Source organism: Sus scrofa, chromosome 13, assembly GCF_000003025.6.
Source record: "Sus scrofa isolate TJ Tabasco breed Duroc chromosome 13, Sscrofa11.1, whole genome shotgun sequence".
Classification (NCBI taxonomy): Eukaryota; Metazoa; Chordata; class Mammalia; order Artiodactyla; family Suidae; genus Sus; species Sus scrofa.
In genome coordinates, this window is record NC_010455.5 from 95,401,743 (window position 1) to 95,425,160 (window position 23,418).

Consider the following 23,418-nt stretch of genomic DNA (forward strand, 5'->3'; position numbering starts at 1 on the left):
GATGCCCTGAGATACCAGTTGCATGCACTTGAAACTGGTCTTGCCTCCAAGAAATTTTGCCTGACCACTCCCCCCAAACTGAACTAGCTGCCCCCTTCTATGCTCCTTGCTTACCTCATGTTTGCACTTACGGCTACATTTAACACACTGTGTTAGCAATTACCTATTTATATGTACATTTCACAAAATATTTTGTAAACTCCCTAAGATCAAGGAATTTAGTTAAATCCTTTTGTCTTTTTTTTTTTTTTTTTTTTTTTTTTTGTCTTTTTAGGGCCGCACCGGCAGCATATGGAGGTTCCCAGGCTAGGGGTCAAATTTGAGCTACAGCTGCTGGCTTACACCACAGCCACAGAAACACAGGATTCAAGCCACATCTGCAACCTAAACCACAGCTCATGGCAATGCCACGCCAGATCCTTAACCCACTGAGCGAGGCCAGGGATCGAACCCACATCCTCATGAATGCTAGTCAGGTTCATTAACTACTGAGCCATGACGGGAACTCCCCTTTTGTCTTTTTTAACTTCTAGGTCTTAGGATTAAACCTCTTATCAGTAGACCTTCTATAGGTGTTTAAATAACCTGACGAATATACTACAGGACTGACCAGAACCCAATTCATACCCTATCCCTGCTTGGCTCGGCCAACACAACCACCATGGCTATTTCCCTTGGTTTCCACCTCCATCAGCCACAGCACACATCACACGTGATCCACAGTTTTGTGTCCTGACTACTACAGCCACTGCCACTATCACTGACCAGGGAGTTTCCAAGAACCCACTCAGTGGCTATTTCTCTAGTCTCTGAGTGCCTAATGGTATAGATATACTTATAAGCTGACCCTTGGTTTACAGACCTATGAATTATGACTTTTAAAACGTGCACTGCCTCTTCTTTCCAGGCCTAGAAAGTAAATGAGAAGCAATATCACCTCCCAGGAGGAACTGCAGAAATCAGTACCAACAAAGACTTAAAAGATTCAGGGATGGTAATTCCCGTAATACACCTTGTTATTTTACCTCCCTGGCCTCTGCCAAAAAAAAAAAAATCACATAGATCATGGTGGGTGCCAGTGCACCACTATAAACTTAAAATAATATCCCCAATTATAGTTTCCATGCTAGATCTGAATTTTATTGGAGCAAATTAACTCAACACCTGGCACTTCATTTATGGCTATTGTTTGGCTAAATGCTTTATTCCTGATTCTCATCAATAGAGAGGATCAAAAGCAGATCATCTTTACATTGCAAGGCCATCAGTAAGTCTTTGGTGTACTTGCTCTGGTTATGTGTTAATTTTCCACTGTCTGTCATGGTCTTTTCTTTAGTGATCTCCATCATCTTCCTATTCCACAGTGCATCATGCTAGCCTTTCTATACTGATTGACATTTTACTAATTGGACCTAATGAGGAGAACAGGTCCAGTAATTTCAATGCCCTATTAAACACATATATGTCAGAGGGTAGGAAGTTAGGTCCTTGATGATCAAGGGGCATGCAACATCGGTGAAAGTTTTAGGGGACCAGTGGTCTGGAACATGAAGGGACATAACCTCTGAAGTAAAGACTGAGAGCCTGACAATGGTACACCAAGTAACTGTGCAACTGGAGTTGCCTATCACAAGCTTAGTGTTAACAGAAACTCTCAGAAAAAAGGCTGAGAGACATGAAACAAACTATTGCATGAAGGAAGTGGAATAGTTAGGACACAACTCAAGTAGTCCAGAAGATGCAAAAAATGTAATTTGTTGGCCTAGTCTGCCAAATCACCTGGCTCTGTTGCACTGGTGCCAGTCTCTCGGCTCACTACTGTGGTCTCATGGGAAATTCCCTATAAACAACAAATGAAGAAAGAAAGATCTTCTTCAGTTCAAAGACAGTTTGCATGCTATATTGGATTCCACAGAAATGGATCACCACCAGATTACAGTCTCTCAGGAGTGACTCCGAAAGAACAGGCATAGCCACAGAGAGGATCTCAACAACCAGGTAGATAGAATGACCTATTTTTTGGGTATAAGTTAGCTTCTCTCCTTGGTCTATTTACTGCTTGCACAATAGGCTAATGAATGAAGTGGCCATGGTGACAGGCTAAGCTCCTGTACACGTATCCAAAAGCAGGGGCTTCAGGAACCCAGGGGTAGAAACATAATCAGCCTATCTCACTATCACTTTTAATGATCCACTTGCATAATTTGTGCTGTTTCTAGTCTTATTTCTGCTGGATTAGACATGCTGATTCCCAGGGGGAGCATTATTTCCTAGAAAACACATTAAGTGTCACTGAACTGGAAGCTGAACTACTTTGAACTCCTCATGTCAGTGTATAAGAAAAGAATTACTCTGACTGGTTTAATTGACACTGATTGTCATAAGAAGGTGAGGTTGTTGCTACACAATGGGGTCAAATACCAGTACATCTGGATTATAGGATTCACTGAGTCCCCTTTGGTGATTCTGTGCTCAGTTGTACTTGTAAGTAGACCCTGAAGACAACTATTGACTGACAAAGGAAAAACAACCAAGGGTTCAAATCTACCAGGGAGGAAGGACTGTGTGAACCTACCAGGCGAGTAAGCTATAGCAGCTGAAATGTTGACCGAAGGTGAAAGAAATTAGAATGGGTGACAAATGAGGGAATTGATGACTATCAGCTATGACCCTGGGACCAGCTGCAGCCGTGAAGGCTGTGGCTTGGTTTGCCAATCCTCTTTTCAATCTTGTTTAGAAGTTGAAACCAATTAACACTTGGAAGGATTGACCTTGCATCTCCCTTCTTAAGGAAGTACAGGAGATACATCTTGTCCTCATACAAGATCTAGGACATCATAACAGAACGCAAGTAAATCTGACTGGTGCAAGGGACCCAGTACAGAGGCACCAGCTTGTATATGACCCTAGATACAGTCATCCCTGTTGCTCATTCCACCCAGTCATCAACCATTTGCAGTGCTTCTAGCTCTTCAAAATATCCCCATGGTGATTAAACCCCAGCCACTGCCAACTGTCACACACGGACAGTCCCTATATTGGACATTTCCCAACTGATACATAGAGACTGCTGCACTATAAGCCAGAGGCTCTTGGCTCCGGTGGCTGCCTGGAGGGGTTGTATAACACAACCTAGACACACAGGAAGTAAATGCCTTCTAGGGTGGACTTCACCACTTTAAAAAAAAAAAGAAAAAAAAATGTAGAGAGGAAGAAACATGTGAATGATAAGAAAGTGAAACAGCCTCATTGCTAATATGGAGAAAGTTTTACCAGTCTGGATTCAGGTTGTTTTCACACCTGCTAACTCAACATCCATTCTGCAGTTCATGGATCAAAGAGTAATTCTGATTTTCAAGTCTTATTAGATAAGAAATACATTTCATAAGACCATAGCTGCTATGCCACTGTGCCGGTCCACGCCACAGCCATGCCAACTCAGAACCCAAGCCGCATCTGCGACCTACACCACAGCTTGCAGCAAAGCTGGATCCTTAATCCACTGAATGAGGCCAGTGATCGAACCCACATCCTCATGGATACTAAGTTTGTAACCCATTGAGCCACAACGGGAAATCCCAAACTGAGGAATTCTTAATGAGTTGGGTACAACCAGACAAGAGGAGGCGACAATCAGAGAAGGCTCTCTAGAGGAAAGGAATGTCCAAGATACATCTTAGAAAATGTAGTGGGTAAAGGAGGAAATGCATTCCAAAGCAGATGAGACCAGGCTGTAGAAACAAGGGTACCAAATCAAAGAAGATTTGTGTGCAGGGCTATGGAACCTTATTCTGTAAGTGACAGGGATCTACTGAAGGATTTTAAGTAGGAAATACAACTTGACCAGATTGATGTTAAGAAGCTTTACTTTGTCCTCTGTGGATACTGCCTCTGCTACAGGAAACTCTCCTGGCCACTTGTCACTGCTCAGCCTCAGAATATTCCATCCAGCCTCTAAGAGAGGAGTCAAGTGAGAGAACTTTGAAAGCCCACAGGGCTTGTAGAGAATGGGGGCTTCCTGGACACCTTAGAAAAATTAGAAAACTTGTTAATATCTTGCTTGAGATCTCACTAGCTGTGTGATTTCCTTGTGATTGAGGGAGCTCCTGATCCATCCTCCACACAACCGAAACCCTGATCAGAAGTCTAATCTGAGCGCTGAAAGCTTAAAGTAAAATTTAAGCTTTATTGACTCTTCTTCCCCAGTAGGCCACCCCCAAATAGTAACTGTGAAGTCACTTTCCCTTCTCTTCCTAAGTCTATCAGTACAGGAGTACTTTACGCATGAGTGACAGGCACATGGGTACCTGGGGGATTGGTCTGATCACCCATCACTTGGCACCAACTGTTTATGTTATTATTAAATCACCTTGAGACAGGGCTGACATCTATATGTAAACTCCTGGATTTCTTTAAGAATACAGATTCTGTCAAATTATAAAAGGCCAATAAATTCTATCCCTTTTTGCAAATGAATTCCAACAACTTTACACCATGTAAATTTAAGCCGAGGATACTTTAAAAACCAACCAAGGTCTAAGGATAGAACTTTGTGGGTTCAGAACCACCAAGATGATGAAATATCTCAGGTTCACTAAGGGACAGAAAATCCTTCTACCATTATACTCCTACTCAGCCAGCATCCCAGTGCTTGTCTAAAGATAGGAAGATCCTCACTGGAGAAAAAGTTCAGGGCTGGGAACTGAGAGAAAACAAGGTCTAATTGCTTTCTTTCCCCACCCTCCCCCAACACAACAGAGCTTCAGGTGGTCTTATTTGCCAAACAGTGTCTTGCCAGCCCCACTCAGCCCCATACTGAACAGGATTTGGGAAGGATTTTTAAACTAGTAACAACATCAGATGCAAATAAACTCATTACATTTCTTTTCAAGTCACCTTACAAATATGGTCTTTAAAGCACAGTGAAAACAAAGACATAAAATAAGGCTTAAAACTGTCTCCTGTAGAAGTTATCTCTTCTGCTGGAGAGAGATGAAAAGGCAAATATTTCTGAGTGCTCCAGGTTCCTTACTGAACAATCATCATATGAACTTCAATTGAAAAAAAAAAATCAGCAAGTGTTTAAAAATCTCCTTTAATTATATTTTCATGAATTCCAAGAATATCATTGCAGTTAATGTTACAAAAAAGCAAAGAGGGACATCTGAACATGCAATAAAAAAATGGATTCACAGTGAAAATAATGTATGTTGGTACTAAAATATAGTAACTTGGCTCCCTGAAGGGAAAGGGTTTCTTCTAATTATCTATTCACTTGAGTTTTATTATGAGAAAAAAAAAATTTTTTTTTCTTGAAAGCTTTGGGAAGTTCTCAATTTGTGCTACAGTTATTGTTAGCATCTGCTGGAAGTCCCTCATTCTGAAAGCCATTATCTGCAGTCTATAATTTAATCAGGAAATTCAAAAGTACAACAAATAGCTTGGCAACTGTGTTCTTGTTACATACAAAGCCATTAGCAAAAATATGTAACAAAATCTATGTAAAACAAACAATTTTGTCCTTATATACATAAGTTTGCTCTATTCTTCACAACTTCACAGCCTGCTCTAAAATGAGAGGGTGTAGGGGAAGCAGCTACCAATCTCCTTTGAACTCTCCTTCTGGATGGGGTAGAGAAATCTTAAAAGGTAAGGTAACTATTTTAATATTTTAACTGAGTTACAAAAATGCGTCTGGGCTTCTCAATAAAGAAGGAAAACCAGGAAGGATGATAATGGCTTTAAAATAAAGAACTCATCCCTTTGTCCTTTGTAAAATCTCAACTCAATAGAGAGTAAGAATGATGACATTTGTGACTGTGATCTGAGGACACAGAGTAAAGAGCATCTTGGGGAAACATGGACATTAGAACCCAAGCTGCTGAGAAGTTTCACATCTAGGGCATGCACATACATCATACCAGTAAGAGTTTACACCTCAGAGGAGAAAGAGCATAGGTATGTGGGAAAGGTCACCCGAATCTATATACAAATGCATAAACAAGAACACACGGAGTCAAAGGGAGACAGAAATACAAGTTTAAAAATACACTATAAAATCTCAAAGCCAAGGAACATTTTTACTGAAAAACTGAAAACTCAGACAATCTACAGAATACCTTGTAAACATTGAAAATGCAGAAATTCACAGTCTCAAAAGAAAATATATTTCTGGTTTATCCTCACTGCTCGGCTGGGTCTGCAAAATGGAAGGATGTGAACAAAACTGATCGGCATGGCCAGAGCGCAGGGCAGCGCATGCGCCCTCAGGGATGCCACGGCCTTCAGTGCCACTGCCCTTGGCGCTCCGCAGATAGCCAGCGATGTAGGAGCCGGTGGAGTGCCGGTTCCCCGGAGGTGCCGGAGCGCAGGGTTTGCTTCGAAGAACCACTCCTCCCACAGTGCTGGGGTTCACACTTTTCTGCTTGTTGGCTTCCTGCTTTTCCTTGGCACGACTGGCAATATTGCGCACTCTGCTCTGACTTCTGGATGACAACTTTCTGACTAGCGCCCTGGGAAACTGATTGGCATCCTGCTTGGAATACAGCACTTGGCAGCTGTCTTCCTGGTCAAAGGACACAAGCTTCCGCAGCTGCTCGGTTAGGGCATCTATAGGCTCTAAAGACTTTGTTTTCACAGTCACGCCCTTCTTGTCTCTGATACCAGTTGTAACAAAACTCTTACTAATACACTGGTACTTGCTTTCAAAATTGCAGGCGATGTCCTCTGATGTCAAGTCCCCCAAACTTTTGGACTTGCAAGGACTGGGCAGCTTCAGAGCAGGCAGAGGAGGGTGTGTGGACTGCTCAGGGGCAGGAACATGCATGTCTTGAACACTAGACAGAGGCTCGGAGATCTGGTTCATTTTTGCATCTGAATTTGAGAAAGGGTTATGCATAAAACCAGCACCCTGATAGGCTAGACAAGAAATATTTTGATTTTTGACATCTTGAATATTGTTGAATATTTCAGAGACAGAAGAATAAAGAGTCTCTTTACAGTAGCCATTTCTCAAACCTCTTTGAAAATGTTCCACCGCATCCTGACTGTACTTCAGTTTTAAAGGAGAAGGAAGGTGACTTGTGCCCTCTCTCCTAAATTCATAGGTTGTTACAGACAGATTTTCTGAGTCTCCATCCACTTCCACAAGACTGCTCCCCCCAGAATTTAAACCAAGAGTAGGATAAGCTATTACATCTTCCAGTGTCAAGTCAGTGGAAGTGGCAGGACTGTGGTTCTTCAGCATTTCCCAGCCTTTTCCATGGGTGGGGCTTTTTGGTAACCAGCAGTGAGAAGTATTAGAGGACCCAGTCAGGCTGCTTTCCATGGCCCCTGTCTTGGCCTTCCCTTGGTCATCATCTGGTTTGGTTTTAGAGACAGGAGTGCAGATAGTTTCACAAACAACTGTGTGTGTTGAGCATTCAGAGGTCTCAGGCCCTGAGAGTGCAATCTGCTCAGGAGATGAGCACAGGAAGGATGACTTGGGTTTTCCATTGGAAAAGCCATGTTTGAAGGGCATTTTTAGGTCCATGGTGGGCAAGGGAGGATGGCCAGATATCACACTGGGGCTCTGAGGATGAGAAATAACTGTGAGGTTAGCCTGATCACTGGTCTCATCAAACTGGCCAATCAGAGCTGAGATGGAACTCCCTGGCTCATTCTCATTTGTTAAATTGACATTGTCGATAAGATGGGAAATTTCATTCTCCTGGAGAATCGCAGTGGAATGTAAGTCGGGTACATCAGAACAGAGTGTAGAGACATCTGACAAGGAAAAGGATGTTGCACCTTTGCCCATATCCCAATTACCTTCCAGCTTCTTAATCTCCAGATTGCTTTGAGAAAGGATGCTTCCTGACAATGCGCTTTTCCCTGCCACGAAGCCCCCAGGATTCTCATTTTCCTTGATTTTCATACCTCGTAGATCTCCTGTTAGGCTAACTGCAGGATCATGAGTTAAATGTTGCCTTGAGGAGAGGGATTTGTTGGGGCACTGGTGTTCCTGGCAATCACTTAACACAACTGATTTGGTTCTCCCACTTTTAGGACCCGGTACCAACCGTTCTGTGATTGACAAGTTGGCAGTAGAAACAGAGTCCCCTTGGCTGATGTCTTTGTGTAGGAGAGCGCTGGAGGAAGAGGATAACTTTTTGTTGAAATTTGGAAAGTGTTGTTCTTTTATACTTGCTTTCCCATCTCTTCTGCCATCCTTATCTTCTGCAGAATGAAACAAACAACATTTTAAGTGACATGAATCACTTTATGTAGGACCTGCCAACACTCATGTTTGTCTTCAGACAGACAAATGGAAAATGTAAATCTGTTACATTGTGACAGAATATAATTATGGATTGCATAGATCTGCAACAAAGTGTCTGTGTGATGGATAAATGGTAAAATATAGTAATTTCATTGAAGCTGCCCTTTGAATAGCTATTACATCAGCTAAGGATGTAATATTCATTCTCAAAAAAAAAATAATGTCAATGAGTTAGCATACTTTTACAGTGAAGATTACCTTGTTTCCTAGTCAGATTTGTACTACACAGAAGCATGGCAATAAAAACAGAACAAGACAGCTCTGTTAAACAAAGTATTGTGGCACCTGTAAGCAAGATACTGTAAGCTTTCAAAGTTATACATGTATTAGTTTAAAAAAAAAAAAAGGCACAAATCATTTTGAAAAACATTTTGGCAGAAGACTTAATTTAACCAATTAATTTCTAAAACAAATTGGAAGATGCAATAAATGCATTCAAATATCAATATCTGTTGACTTTAAAATGTAAAAATAAAAAATTTGTCATCAATTCTATGCCATTGCTAATATCTAATTTTCCATTGATCATATTTATTCAGTTTTAATACATAAATTTCATATTGCATCATCCCCTAAAAATGGCAGTAAGATATCAAACATAGTAAGGAAAACTATAAAAATACACAACTAATTTGGGGTACCCTGTCATTTAGTTTGGTGCTAAGGCAACATTAGGTGTTCAAGTATTCTTAATTAGATTATTTTAATAAATTTTTGTTTTCTGTTATGAAAATCAAGAAAGAATATATTTAGCTTGTTATTAACTATTTTCCTAACAAAAAATTCATCATAAAAATTTGATAAACCCCCCAAATATGAGGAAAAATATAAATACTATATGATGTTACTACTCAGAGATAGCCACTGTAAGCTTTTGTAGAGGGATAGAATTATGTCTAGAATTTCATATTCTGAATTTTCTCCACTTAATTTTTTTTTTTTACATAACCTGAATCACTGGATGGTTATGTACTGCTCCATATTTATATATGTATATATAATTAAATGTATTACTTGATATCCATATATAGATGAATAACATATAAATTCCTGTTTTTTAAAGGGAGGAAAGAATCATGACTATCACTTTCTAACTCACCTTAATGGTATTAACATCTTAGTTGTGGCACTAACAGGATTAATTACCAATTCCTATTGCTTATTTTCCCCTCAAAATTGAGTTCTTTTTTTTTCTTTTTTTTTTTTCTAGGTCCACACCCACAGCATATGGAGGTTCCCAGGCTAGGGTCTAATCAGAATTGTAGCCACCAGCCTACACCACAGCAGCGCAGAATCCTAGTCACATCTATGACCTACACCACAGCTCATGGCAATGCTGGATCCTTAACCCACTGAGCAAGGCCAGGGATCGAACCCGCAACCTCGTGGTTCCTAGTTGGATTTGTTAACCACTGAGCCATAACGGGAACTCCTGAAGTTATTTCTTTTTATATATAGTTTACTTTCCCCCCAAATGGAGTTTAGAAATTCTTTTTTTTGGGGGGGTGTCTTTTTAGGGCCTCACCCACAGTATAATGAAAGTTCCCGGGTTAGGGGTTGAATCAGAGCTACAGCTGCCAGCCTACACCACAGCCACAGCAACACAGGATCCAAGCCTCATCTGTGACCTACACCACAGCTCACGGCAACACTGGATCCCCAACCCACTGAGCAAGGCCAGAGATTGAACCTGTATCCTCATGGATTCTAGTCAGGTTTGCTACCACTGAGCCATGACTGTAACTCCTTGAAATAAATTTTAAAGCATATATTTCATCTCTTCTCTGATACTGCTCTTAGCCAAATTTCAAACTTTTAAACTCCCCTTTTCTCCTTCAAATAAACCATTCAAATATTGGTCTGTCTCCCTAGAATATCTTATAATAAAAATCAATACAGGAAAGCAGTTTTTGTGAGAAAACAGATGATTGAAATTAGATTGCATTATGAGAAAAATTTGCTACAAAAAACAGGTCTCACATTCTACCATCTGAAATGATTTTGATTGAATTAAAACATTTGTTGCAGAGACATCAAATAGACACAGTTTGGGTGCTGAAATTATCTGAAACAGGGTAGCGGAGGAGTCACTGATATAAGGCAAGAGCTCTTTGGTACCTCATAAAGCAGATACCACTCTTTAGCAAGTTTTTTTGTTTGTTTGTTTGTTTTGTTTGTTTTTTCTAATGAAGCTCTTGATATGAGTGAAGCACTATGCCCAAATTAGGGGAAAAGATGAGTAGTGCCTGGTCCCTATGTTTGAGGAGTCTGATTGGCCAGGAGCTATAGACATGCTTCCTTCCTTGACAATATCATGGGTCAGGGAAACAAGGTCACAGGAAAATATCAAATAAGCTACCTCTTGATGAAGCAAAGATTCCTCAAGTGAAAACAGTGGCTTACATTTACCAACTGACTTCTCCTCTTTCTCCATAAACATTTCCAATTGTGAAAATATGTCACATGGTAAGGAAGAACTACAACTATATTCAACCTCAGAAAAGTCAATAGATTTCTATTTTACCTCAGAAAATCAATAAATATGGTACCCACTTATAAAACCATGATCTCTGCTCATATTTTGCAGGTTTCACCTCCATCTGTGGACCTCATAGACTCACAGGCTCCATGCCATCACACTGGATCCCTCACTGGCAATTTCAGATGTGAGTATTATTTTAAGACTTTAGGTAACTAGGAAATAGCTCTTCTACCACCTCCCACAAAGTTTGAAAACTGGTCTAGCCGTGAGCTGTGGTATGGGTTGCAGACACGGCTCAGATCCTGAGTTGCTGTGGCTCTGGCACAGGCCGGTGGCTACAGCTCCAATTCGACCCCTAGCCTGGGAACCTCCATATGCCTTGGGAGCGGCTCAAGAAAAGACAAAAAAATAAAAAATAATAAAAAATTTTTAAAAATTAAAAGAATAAAAACTGGTCTAAAAGGTAACATTACAAATTATTTACTTTTCAGGGTATTTTGACTACAAAATGTCAACAATGTCATAATGGTAATCAGGGAACAAAACGTGGTTTAACCATGTGTATTCTTAAAGAAACTTCAAGTGTCTTACCCAGAGAGTTTTCTTTTCCTTCTCTGTCTTTTACAGTTTCGGATACAGGCAGCGACAAAGCCCCCAGAAGACTTCTGTCAACAGGCATAGACACAGGGCGTGCTTGCAAACTCCGTGTGGTCCTTCGCAGGACTCCATCTTGATCTCTTGCAGCATCAGACACAGAATCCTTTATCTCTATCATTTCCTGGAAGCCCATTTTGCTCTTTTTTCTGCCTTTGGCTGGAGCACTGGCTGTGCGCCGCAGAATCCTATCTCCAATAGATCGCTTCCGAACGTAATGGGAATTGTTTTCTGAAGAACTGTGCCTGGGATTCTTATTGAACAGCCCCTTCAGGCCTTGGAGCTGTCTGTTCTGAAGATACAAAAGGACCAAGCACAAGTTAAGCAAATGCCATTGTGCCAACTGCTTGCCTTTTGAATGACCGCTCCATGAAAAATGGATACAAAATGCAATCTCACAGCCACTGAAGAATATTCAAACCAAGAAAATAGCAGCTCACAGAATGTTTGCACATCATGCATGTCTTAACAACCTGACTCTGTGAGGAAGGCAGCCTTCCATTTTCACAACCAGCTTTCCCGGAAGTTTCCTGCCCAAAGATCACAAGGTGGTAGGAAGTTTCCACAGTTAACAGACTGTTATGAACTACAGCTGCTTAGAGCCACAGATGCATGTTGCAAAGAGGTAAGCAGGGAAATGGAGTAAAGTGAGAGAGCATGCCGCCACGACCACTGAAAGAGCAATGCGCCAGCGAGAACAAAGTACCATGCTGAGAAACTACCTTTGTAGCTCCTAGAAAGTGCAATATAGTATAACTGGGGTTGAGTATTAAAGGGCTCCACTGCAAGGGGAAACAAAACACAATTTGGGCTCATTCAAGAAGGTTGCACAAGTAAAAACAAAAGAAAGAATAAAATGCATATGCTCTATAAACCCTTCCTCCCACTTTGGGTGATTTTTAGTCACAGGTTCATTTGTTACACAACTCACTACCATGCAGTGGTATATGCATCTCAACCCAAACACACCTTGAAAGTAATAAATAATATGACTTATATGTGGACATTTATTTAGGAGTGAGAATATATGTCCTACAGAAAACTTCCTTTTTCATATACTATTTCTGGCTCAAGTTATAAACAAACTCTGAATGTTATTATTTCCCTCAAGCATGATAAGTGCTAAAGATGCTGCTTAGTTCACCCGGCATTCCTAGAAATTCAAGAATCATTTTTTAATTGTTTACATTTGTGTGTGTTTAGACAGAGGAGAAATCCCAATGAGCAATGCAAACAGAAACCCAGGACTAAACACAGAAAGTCATGGTACAAAACCTTATTATTCCTAGAAATTAGGATCCTTAGCACGTCACCCCCACACCCAACTGATGGATGTGGGGATAAACACATACCTCCTAATTCAGTCTGCCTCCTGCCAGTTGGATTGTAGTCTTAGTAATATGAATATTAGCCATCATTTTGAGCATGTGCCAGACAGCTTTTTAAGGATAATATCTTTGCTTCTGAAATAGGTACTATTTTTACCCCACATGTACAGGAAGCAGAGGCACAGAGAATGTATATACCTCTGGAGGAGAAGCTCCAGGATGTGCAGTTTCTGATAAAGAGCACTGGACATTCCTGGGCCCTAGTCAATGCTATAGTCCCTCCAAATCATATTTATACCTGAAAATTAATTCCAGTGGCCAAGTTCCCAATTACTTGGCATTACCAGAGAACAGCCTATTAATTGGTAAACCTCAGGTAAGCTCTGCAATGAAGAAATCAGCACCAAGGGAGAGCTCAAATACGCTTCCTCTTAAGACCTGTGGTGGCTTTAAATTCATCCATGACTTTTAGGTTTCCAGTTATATACAATGGCACTAAGTGAATGCATCCTGCCTAGAACTGGCTGGGACCACAGCCCAGTTAGTAGAGGTAATTCAAACACCAGAGACTACATTTCCCACTGCAGCCAGGTAGGTCTTTTTAAGGATTAAAATAAAATTCAAATACGTTTATTATTTTAGTCAAATAAATGATTGCCTGAGAGATTGCTAGTTTTCTCAATTCTTTGAAGCCCAGGGATAGCCCCTAGGTATAGGAATGAGTACACACCCCCAAACAGGAAGGAGTACAAGTGAAGGGGACCTGAGGGCAGGAGAGCATGCTGAGCACAGTGTGGGCTGGGCTTCCCTAGAGTTTTCTGTTAAAGGACAGCCTGTCGAGATATACATTCCTGTCATGCAATCGGTTAAAAAACTTTTGTAAAGTACCATATTATTGTTGCACGTGGCTTTAAGCCCTGTGATCTTTCTCACCTTTCCATAGATTTCATTGATTGTTATGTGGACAAATATGGATGCTTCTGTCAGTCCTTCCAAATAGACATGCCGGTAGCCTGATAAAAATAGAGAAAGTAGTTTCCTTTCATTGAACTTTCATTTGGCTCTCCCATGGATGCAACAGAATTAAACATCTGACTTAACTATAGTTCTTTATATTGACACTCACAGTATCATATAACACATATCTTATATATCAAATATGTCATGTATTATGTATATCACATATATTAAAATCTCCCAAAAGGAATGGTCAGTCTAGAGAGAAAAGCCCAGCCATACCTACCAGGCACTAAGCTACTGAAGGTCACAGTTCTTTGCCCAACAAAGTCTCGTCCAATCGGATCATGATCCCACACAAGGAAACGAACCAAAGCTATTTCTGGCATGTGTACTGTAAATGTCAGGGTTTCTTCCCACACAGGGTTAAAGCCTCGGAGAAATAGGAAAATAAAAATTAGAAAAGCAGAGGGCTTGGCTAAAAGATGATTTAGCAGCAACATCTGCAAAGCAGACAGTGAAAATTGCTTGCAATGGTTATTAAACTCGTGAAGATAACTGAGCCACCCCAGGATGCCTTACTGAAATGAAGCTTTGGAATTTACCCCATTGCTAGAAAATAATTGGTAGGAAAATTGCCTGTAAATTATTACATCAATTCCACTAATCTTTGATGCCAAATTGCATTGTAGAGAAACCTCTTTTAGACAATATTCAGAATGTTTCAGTAAGCTCAAAAATTATCTATAGTAGTGATCTAAGAATGCTTTAGCAAAAACAATGGAGACTGATTGCTCTCCCTCACCCTATCCCAATAGATCGATGCTTCTCACCCACCAAAGATCCTGCTGCTGTATTCATCACCAGCAAACATTTTGTAAGGTTTTAATGCTATTGTACATGTAATATCCTGTTTAATTCTTATGGCGATCTAAGGGTAGCAGGGTAGGAGTGTTTTTCTAATCAAGAAAAATACATATTGGAGTTCCCATCATGGTTTAGTGGTTAGTGAACCCCACTAGTATCCATGAGGATGCGGGTTTGATCCCTGACCTCGCTCAGTGGGTTAAAGATCTGGTGTTGCTGTGAGCCGTGGTATAGGTCACAGACATAGCTTGGATCCTGTGTTGCTGTGACTGTGGCATAGGCCACTGGCTACAACTCTGATTTGACTCCCAGCCTGGGAATGTCCATATGTTGTGGGTGCGACCCTAAAAAAGACATTCATACATACATAAAAGAAAAATACATATTACTGACTTTCAAAAATATATAACTCTTAAAAATTACACAAGTAATCCATACTCATTTTTTAAATGTAGGAAATATAACGTTCATTTTATAGTTGAGAAAATTGGTATTCAGCGAAAATAATGTGCCTCATGTCATACAACTAGTAACAGAGCCAAATGAGACCAGCCACTATCAATTTCCAGTCATTTCTCATTAAGCAAGACCTTACCACATGAAAGATGATATATTTTCATAGCTAATGAAAATAAATAGGAAAGGCAAATAATTCAACTTAAATTCTAAAAGGCAAAATGCATTTATTTCTTGGTAAAATTCTCTCAAGTAAAATAATTAAATAAACTGATAAATTTCGAGTACTCTATAATTTTGTTTTTCTCATTTAAAAACGAAAATTCATGTTATTAAGTAACCATTCAGTAGGTATTGAGCATTGGGGAAAAAAAGTGCAATATGGTAAGTTTGCTTCCATTTCCTAAGTAATAGGTTTGTGCTGCTCTTTACCTCTCAAATTCCTTTCCTTAAACTCCTCTTAAAGTTTCTCTAGGAACTTCTAATTCCCCAAACACTTTGAGGATTGTGGTTTAGATTTTCTTTTAGAGTACAAATGACTCGAGTTTGAGAAAAACAGGCTGTTTATCACATGTATGCATAAATACAACTTTAGATGATTACTAAGAAAAAGGCTTGCGTAAAGAAAACTTCTTTTACATCATGGCCAAAATATAAGAAAAATGCTGCCCATACACCACAAGTACATATTTAAGAAGTAAACTTCCCGGAGCATGCCGCGCTTGCCTTTACAATTTTGCATGCTCCAGAAAAAATAAAATAAAAAACGATCATTAGGACATGGGCTTCACAAATGAGAACTCTGAGGCAACATATGTCATGAGAACAACATAAAAATATAATGAGAGTCATTTTCCTGCATGAAGTTTTACCTCAGCCCTTTAAAATATCACTCATTCATTTCATTAGAAAAAAATACTTGCTTCAAAAGCAGAAGTCTTGAGAGCCTAGTTTACAACATCCAACAAAATATATCATGCATCAATCCCACAATTGGCTTTGTGTTGAAAAATCTTAACAGAACACAGATGGCAGTTACAGATTTTAGAGATTTGTTTCTCTTCCACATAGATACTGTTTCCTTTTTTGGTGCAAATTCTACTTCTAGAGAATCCTTATTAAAAGTGAACACAGATTATAGTCTTACCATTGTCATCTACCACACGAGTTTGATCTTTACAGCAATCTACTGGCAATCCGATAATTTCAACTTCAACAAAAGGATCAATGATCTATATAAATAAGAGAGTATTATTACACCTGAAACATCTATACACATGTATTAATTTAGCAGCATTTGCTAAAATGTCCACATATCAACAGCAATCTGTTTAATTAGGTGCTAAGAAAGAGATTGTGGAGTTCCCATCATGGCTCAGTGATTAACGAATCCGACTAGGAACCATGAGGTTGCAGGTTCGATCCCTGGTCTTGCTCTGTGGGTTAAGTATCTGGCGTTGCCGTGAGCTGTGGTGTAGGTCACAGACACAGCTCAGATCCCGCGTTGCTGTGGCTCTGGCGTAGGCTGGCAGTTACAGCTCCGATTAGACCCCTAGCCTGGGAACCTCCATGTGCCACGGCAGCGGCCCAAGAAATGGCAAAAAGACAAAAAAAAAAAAAAAAAAAAAAAAAAAAAAAAAAAAAAAAAAAAAAAAGAAAGAAAGAGATTGTACCAGGTGCAACAGATTCAGATAAAAGGCAGGAATTTTTAAAAAGATTGCATTGTTGTTTGCCAATATATGTTAATGCTCCACAAATTTTACCCAATGAACCTACAGAAATGAGAGCTTCTGTCTGTGCACACATGCTCAGAGCAAGTGAATTCATAATAGTCTCACTCTGGAAACAACCCAAATATCTTTTTTCTTTTTTTTTTTTAACTTATTAGTTTGCCTTTTGAGGGCCGCACCCGTGGCATATGGAGGTTCCCAGGCTAGGGGGTCCAATTGGAGCTATAGCTGCCGACCTACACCAGAGACATGGCAACGCCAGATCTTCAACACCTAGCTCCTATGCTGGACTTGGGCAAGTTGTGTGCTTCAGTTTCCTCATCTGTAAACCTGGGTAACAGTGTCTGCTTCATCACACTGTTACCCAGTGTGTAACCCAGATGACATGCCACAAGAACAGAACTGGACAGTGGCAGCAAGACTGGGGAGACATTTGGGAGGTGGAATGTCCAGGAGATGGTAGTGGAATAGAAGTGGAGAGCAAAGAAAAGGTGAAAATTAAAGATGACAATCAATTTTCTCATTGGGAACAAGGAAATTTTATTTCATTCTCAGAGATATGAACACCATGAGAGATCACAAGTTGAGAATTCAGGGAGCCTAGGTGGGGGGGTGGGGGATGGTATTTTCATTAGCCTCTGACTAAGCACAAATAACAGAGTATTAATACTGTAATTTTGTGTCTGACAGAAATCACAGACGCTTTCAAGTTACATTATAAGTTGTTGCAGAAATCTCCAGGCATCACCTACACCCATCACCACTTTGAAGTTCTAATAGTTATTCAACCCCCCTCTAGATTCAGCTATTTTTACACACATATTTGTAGGTATGTCACAATTTGTTTGTAATATATTGATAAGTGAATTTCAATATTCTGGTTTACCTGTATGGCCATACCTTTTATTTTATGCATTTAAAAACATTATTCTGAGAAGGGGTCCAGAGGCCTGATTAGATATCAAAGGGTTCTATGGCTCAAAAATAAAGTTAAAACCTCCTGACAGAGAATCTCAGAAGCCATAAGGAAGCTGGATTTTAATTATAAAAGATACACCTTACAGATTTAAAAGATTTCTTTAACCTCATAGACCACGTATCACACAGATAAAGAGATAGCTCTTTAATGAAAACCATCTGGAAGAAACCCCCTCATCCAAGTAACACCATCAACCCCCGGGATACACTGACTAACATGGCCCTGATCTGATGCACTGAGAAGGACACACATTGCCCACGTAGTATGGCTGCCAAATATGTTTATTCTGATTCTAATGACAAACAATCAGGTCAATCCAAACTGAAGGACACTCTTGCTGCCCTTGGACATTGGCTTGGACTTTTTTTTTAAATGTCAATATCATGAAAACAAAAGCTATGGGAAATTAGTCTACATTTTAAAAGACCGCCAAAGAGAAATGACAACTAAAAGCAATGTGTGATCCTTAATCAGATTCTGAATCTTACAAAAAAAAAAAAAAAAAAAAAAGGGTATACGAAGAATTTTGGGACAGTGTGGGAAAATTGAACATAGATTTTTGTATTAGATAACATTGTACCAACAAACTATTGGGTATGAAATAGATGCAAGGTTCGATCCCTGGCCAAGCACAGTGCGTTAGAGAATCTGGGAGTTGCAGCAGCTGCTGCAGCTGGAATTCAATTCCTAACCTGGGAACTTCCATATGCCACAGGCTCAGCCACTGGGAAGAAAAAAAAAAAAGATAGGCACAAGGATGTATTGTACAACACAGGAAATAAAGGAAATATTTTATAATAACTGTATATGGAAAATAATCTTTCAATATTGTATAAAATTTTTTTAAAATTTAAAAGATGAATAAAGTTCTGAGGGCCTAAAAAATTAAAAGAAAAAGAAAAGACATTATTGTACCAATATTAAATGTCAGGAGTTTTAAGACCATATTGTGGTTATACAGGAGAAATCCTTGTTCTTATGAGATAAATGCTGAAGGATTTAGGGCTCAGAGGTCACGATGTTAACGTACCCTCAAATGACTCTCCAAAGAAAAGCAAACGTATATATATCCATATGCATAATTAAATTTTGTTACATTGGCTATATCTTTCCCTTTCACATGTATAAGTATATATGTATGTATACGTATATTTACACAAACAGATTTATACACAAGAGAAAGTAAAACGAATGTAAAAAAATTTGATAAGTCAACTGGTAAAGCTGGGTGCTGGAGGTATGGTGTCCATTTTATTATTCTTACAACTTTTCTGAGGTTGGAAATTTTTCAAAAGAAAAAGTTTAGAGGAAAATGCAGGAAGTGAATCTTCCTTTCTGCAGACAATAAAGAAAAGAAAAATGGAAATAAGAGGAAGTAAGGATAAATTTTTTGACACTGCCAAAATAATGACTCTTCCTGCTGAGAGAACAGAAGTGGGGAAACCAATGAGCTGGGACACCACAAAAATGCCAAGGAATGTCGGTGGCGTGGATTAGGCCGGAGACAGCAGAGGTGGAAGACATGGTCCCACCTGAAGCTCCTGCTTGCTGAGGGGTAGGACATGGGGCCATCTGTCAAAGATGAAAACAAATGTCTGAGAAGAGGTTGAAAACAGATCCTGTGGGGAATAGGATAGAGAGCTGATAAGGGGGAGAAGTGAAGCTGGGATGGCAGTGCCAGAGCAGCACTATGTGCGGGCCTGTTGAGACTGGAGGCAGAGTTGGTGGTGGTACCATAGCAGAGCTGCGTGGTCTCCCCCAGTCCAAAGACATTCAAGATCCAGAATGGGCAGTTTCACACGTGGGACAGGCAAAAAACTTGAAGTGCTGGGCCACTTCTGAGAGAAGGGACATAAACAGAGGAGGGGCTGACAGGTAGGAAGAAAACAGGCCAAGAAGGCCACTTTCAGGTGGAGCTGCTTTTTGGGGTTGGCAGGTGTGGTGGGAATAATGTAATGAAAGCTCTGGAAAGAGTGGAGGCTGTGGTCACAGAGGAAGGAGACATTTAAAATCATGCTGCAGCAGTGCAGCAAGTGAGGTGTTGGCCTGCGGCCAGGAAGCAGGTGGCTGATGTGCAGCAGAGATGAGGGTCATATTGGATGAGAACTGCAGATGAGAGGTGAAGATGTTCTCTTCTGCAATATCTCCATTAATATCAAAATTGTCCCTTGCACTCCAATTTAGCATTGCCAATGTCAGTCTTGAATTATTAATTGAATCACATGCAGTTATGTCTCCAAAATAGATGATGCACTGTATCCCAAAGGAAAAGGGTATGCTTTGCCACTAAGTCAGTTAATATATGATGAGCTGAGGTCAGTGCTCACTTACACACACACACACACACACACACACACACACAGAGCTGTGAAGACATTTCAGATGAAATCTAAACACAATAATATAATTACATAATTGAGCACCTGGTCATACACTCACCTCACCCCGGTCTCCAAACATGGAGTCTGGTGGTTTGGGGAGTTGTTGTCCACTGATCACTTTCAGGATGAGCTGCTTTTTGGGGTTTGCAGGAAGTGGATCACCAGAGAAAGGGTTGAAAGTACCTAGGCCAAGTGAAGCAGAAATTAACATCTAAGGTTGGTAACATGGGAAAACACACACATAGACACACATACACACACAGCTTAGGTTTCTAGGACAGAGAAACAATAAATGCTGAATTACTACAGTGTTTCTTAAAGCAAATTATCATATAACTGTCAGGGTGGCTTTTGCCTGAGGGCAATGCCAGCTGGCATTTCCATTGCTGTGGTGTTTTGTGTTTTTTTCTTTTTTTTTTTAGAATTCATTTAGAATTGGCCCAGAAGAATGGGGCAATGTAAAGCAAGTGTCTGTGATGCAATTATCAACCGTGGCAGGAGGAAAGAGGAACATTTAATTGAATTCCCACAGTATAGAGAAGGGGAGCAGTCATGTCAGATTCACATAGTTTTCCAACCTAAACTATCTCAGGTACAGAGTAAAGATAACAAGCAGAAAGAAGAACTGAAATTAAGGAAACAGCAGAGAAAGAAAACATGCAAAGCACAAAATTCTGAAGACACATCTGTCAAAAGTTTTTTACCTGAGCTGTTGAAAATTCGATTTGGAAAATTTTTTAAATTCTAATTAGTAGAACCTAAAGGAAGTATTTTTTGATGCAACACTGCATTATCTTTTCTTTTTTGCTAGCACTGTTCTGTAATTGGAATACGCTGACTAAAAGGGCTGATAAAATTGTTTTAAGTGGTGTTACAATTTTGCCAGCAGGTCTCAGACTCACACTTCCTTGGAGAGTTTCTGCAAGCATTCAATTTACAAATAATGCCCAGTGAATACCATCCTGGACCACTGGATTTCAGGTGAGAATCTGTTGCTGTCATTCACATCCCTCTTTAAGTATATAAGGCCACAAGGGAACATTCCAAACATCATGCTACCCAAATATTATACAGCTGTGCCAAGAGATTTTTATTTATATTCTTATACTAAATTTGTCTCTTTTCATTTTTTTAATTAATTTTTTGTTCGTTTTTTGTCTTTTTAGGGCCAAACCCATGGCATATGGAGGTTCCCAGACTAGGGGTAGAATCAGAACTACAACTACCGGCCTAAACCACAGCCACAGCAACGCTAGATCCAAGCCACATTTGCGACCTACACGACAGCTCAGGGCAATGCTGGATCCTTAACCCACTGAGCAGGGTCAGGAATCGAACCCACAACCTCATGGTTCCTAGTGAGATTCGTTTCTGTTGTGCCACAACGGAATTCCAAATTTGTCTCTTTTTAAAAAGTTATGTTACAAAACACTGGGGCATCACACTTTCCAGAGAGCTCTTTCAGAAGAGATCTCTGAATTCACAACTTCGATTAGGAAATGAACACACACCTTTGCACATCTGCTGGGGTTTCAGGACGTAGCCACAATTGCCATTTGTCTTGAATTTGGCTCGATTTAACTGCATCATTCGCCCTTCAGACTGGTAGTTCAGTGCCACTGTTCAAGTTCAAAGTTTGAAAGAATTAGGGAAGGCGACAGCATAGAGTCAAGATACAGAGATATCAGCCTCTCCCGAGGCATACCCACCTAGCTGGCAACCTGCGTTCCAATAGGGCAGAGGATTGAAATTGCTGGAATCAATGCGGTAGGCGGAGGGATAAATCCTTGTGAGCTGCTTTTGGTTATAAATCATGAACTGCTCTGATTTCTGCTGAACCACCTGATGTGCTCTTGTTTCACTGAAGGATAACACATTTCCTGTGGTTCCTGGCAGTTTTTAACAAAGAAAACAGACAAGTGAGAATTGCAGCAAAAGAAACACCACTCACAAAAGACCTTAGAATAATGTCCGATGCCACCCACAATAAAGGCAGATTGAATTCGCCCAGAGCATGCACAGCTCCTGAGTGGGAAAGATCTATAAAATTCCACTCTTGGGGCTCTTTTTGCCATTCCAGATCAGAGCTGTGGATCTTGCAAAGATGACTGCCTATTTCTGGGTCCCATGTTCTCCCAAGAATCTAATCATTTCACTAATTCATGTCTATCTGGCTGGTATGAAGAAGACAGGACAGTTTTTTTCTAGATACACGATTCAAACAGAATAGCTTTACCAAAGATGAAGACACCTATGGATAAATAAATATATCTATGTAACTTGTTTCTGGTAACCGGGAGACTTTCATAGAAGGCATTCATCTAAAAAGCACACACAAGAAACACATATTAACTGACAGCATTAGAAATCAAAGAAAATAAAGGGAAAAGACTAATACCAAAACAGGAAAATTGGGTTTTAAAGTTAATTTGAATAGAATTATGAAACCAGAATATATTTGGGAAAAGAATTCAAAAGAAAGTTATAAAGAAATAAAAGTTTCAGAAACAAGAACAGTCATCCGAGCCAGGTTTATAAACAATGGAAAAATAAAGAGGGGTAAAAGAACAGGAAGCCTATTCCAAGCTTTTGCTTGGAGCATCATCAGAAAGGGTTAATCCAGGATCAAAGAAGCAACAAGTTAGGGGTCATGATGGAGTAAACCTCCAAATATTTAATACCCTACCCTTTCCTCCAAGGTATCTTTTGCAACATAATCTATAACACCCCCACCACTCCCATCCCTTCACCAAACATCCATATCTCACACCTAAAATGACCACCAAATATTGTCTGGACCTGCAGACAGAGACCCGCTAAAGACCCAAACTTGCCCAGAGTCTGATTCTCATTCCAATGTGTGCCCTAACAAGATGAGTGGATCTGAACCCAGACTGAGGGACATGGCCCATGAAACCAAGGAATTGAATTACAGTCCTGTTGGCCCCGAGGTGTATCCATACTGTGCATGTTAAATTGTGCACACAGGCTCCTAGGGCCCCTGTTATCCAGAGGGTTGTGTACCTTAGATATTAAACACTGGCCAAATGACTAACAATTACACTCTGGAACTGGAACTTGGAGCAGTCATAAATACAAGTGGGAGGCAAGGAAATCAGAGAATTAAAGTTTTTACTCTGATTTCCCTCAATGTAGACCCTCTCTTTATCATATGTATATCTTACTGACCTATCCGCATAGTTTACATATCTCGAGCATACTGAAAATCATCTTATTTGTAGATTTTGATGAGGAATACTTTGA

At 40.0% G+C, this 23,418-nt stretch overlaps 1 protein-coding gene across 14 annotated transcripts in view; it reads right to left on the reverse strand.

Moving 5' to 3' along the window:
- PLCH1 (phospholipase C eta 1) overlaps window positions 273-23,418 on the reverse strand; it is a 242,633-nt gene continuing 219,487 nt past the window's right edge. For 9 of the 14 annotated variants that reach the window (XM_013982146.2, XM_013982145.2, XM_013982147.2 and 6 more), the window contains 9 exons: window positions 21,864-22,043; window positions 21,666-21,773; window positions 20,213-20,337; window positions 16,212-16,296; window positions 14,028-14,174; window positions 13,718-13,797; window positions 12,179-12,238; window positions 11,394-11,748; window positions 273-8,217 (listed from right to left, as the gene is read on the reverse strand). In XM_013982146.2, the coding sequence (XP_013837600.1) occupies window positions 6,146-8,217; window positions 11,394-11,748; window positions 12,179-12,238; window positions 13,718-13,797; window positions 14,028-14,174; window positions 16,212-16,296; window positions 20,213-20,337; window positions 21,666-21,773; window positions 21,864-22,043 (3,212 nt within the window). In that variant the 3' untranslated portion in view covers window positions 273-6,145. Of the gene's footprint in view, window positions 8,218-8,518; window positions 8,542-11,393; window positions 11,749-12,178; window positions 12,239-13,717; window positions 13,798-14,027; window positions 14,175-16,211; window positions 16,297-20,212; window positions 20,338-21,665; window positions 21,774-21,863; window positions 22,044-23,418 lie in introns of all 14 variants that reach the window. The other 5 variants (XM_021069702.1, XM_021069703.1, XM_021069698.1 and 2 more) reach the window with 5 other exon arrangements.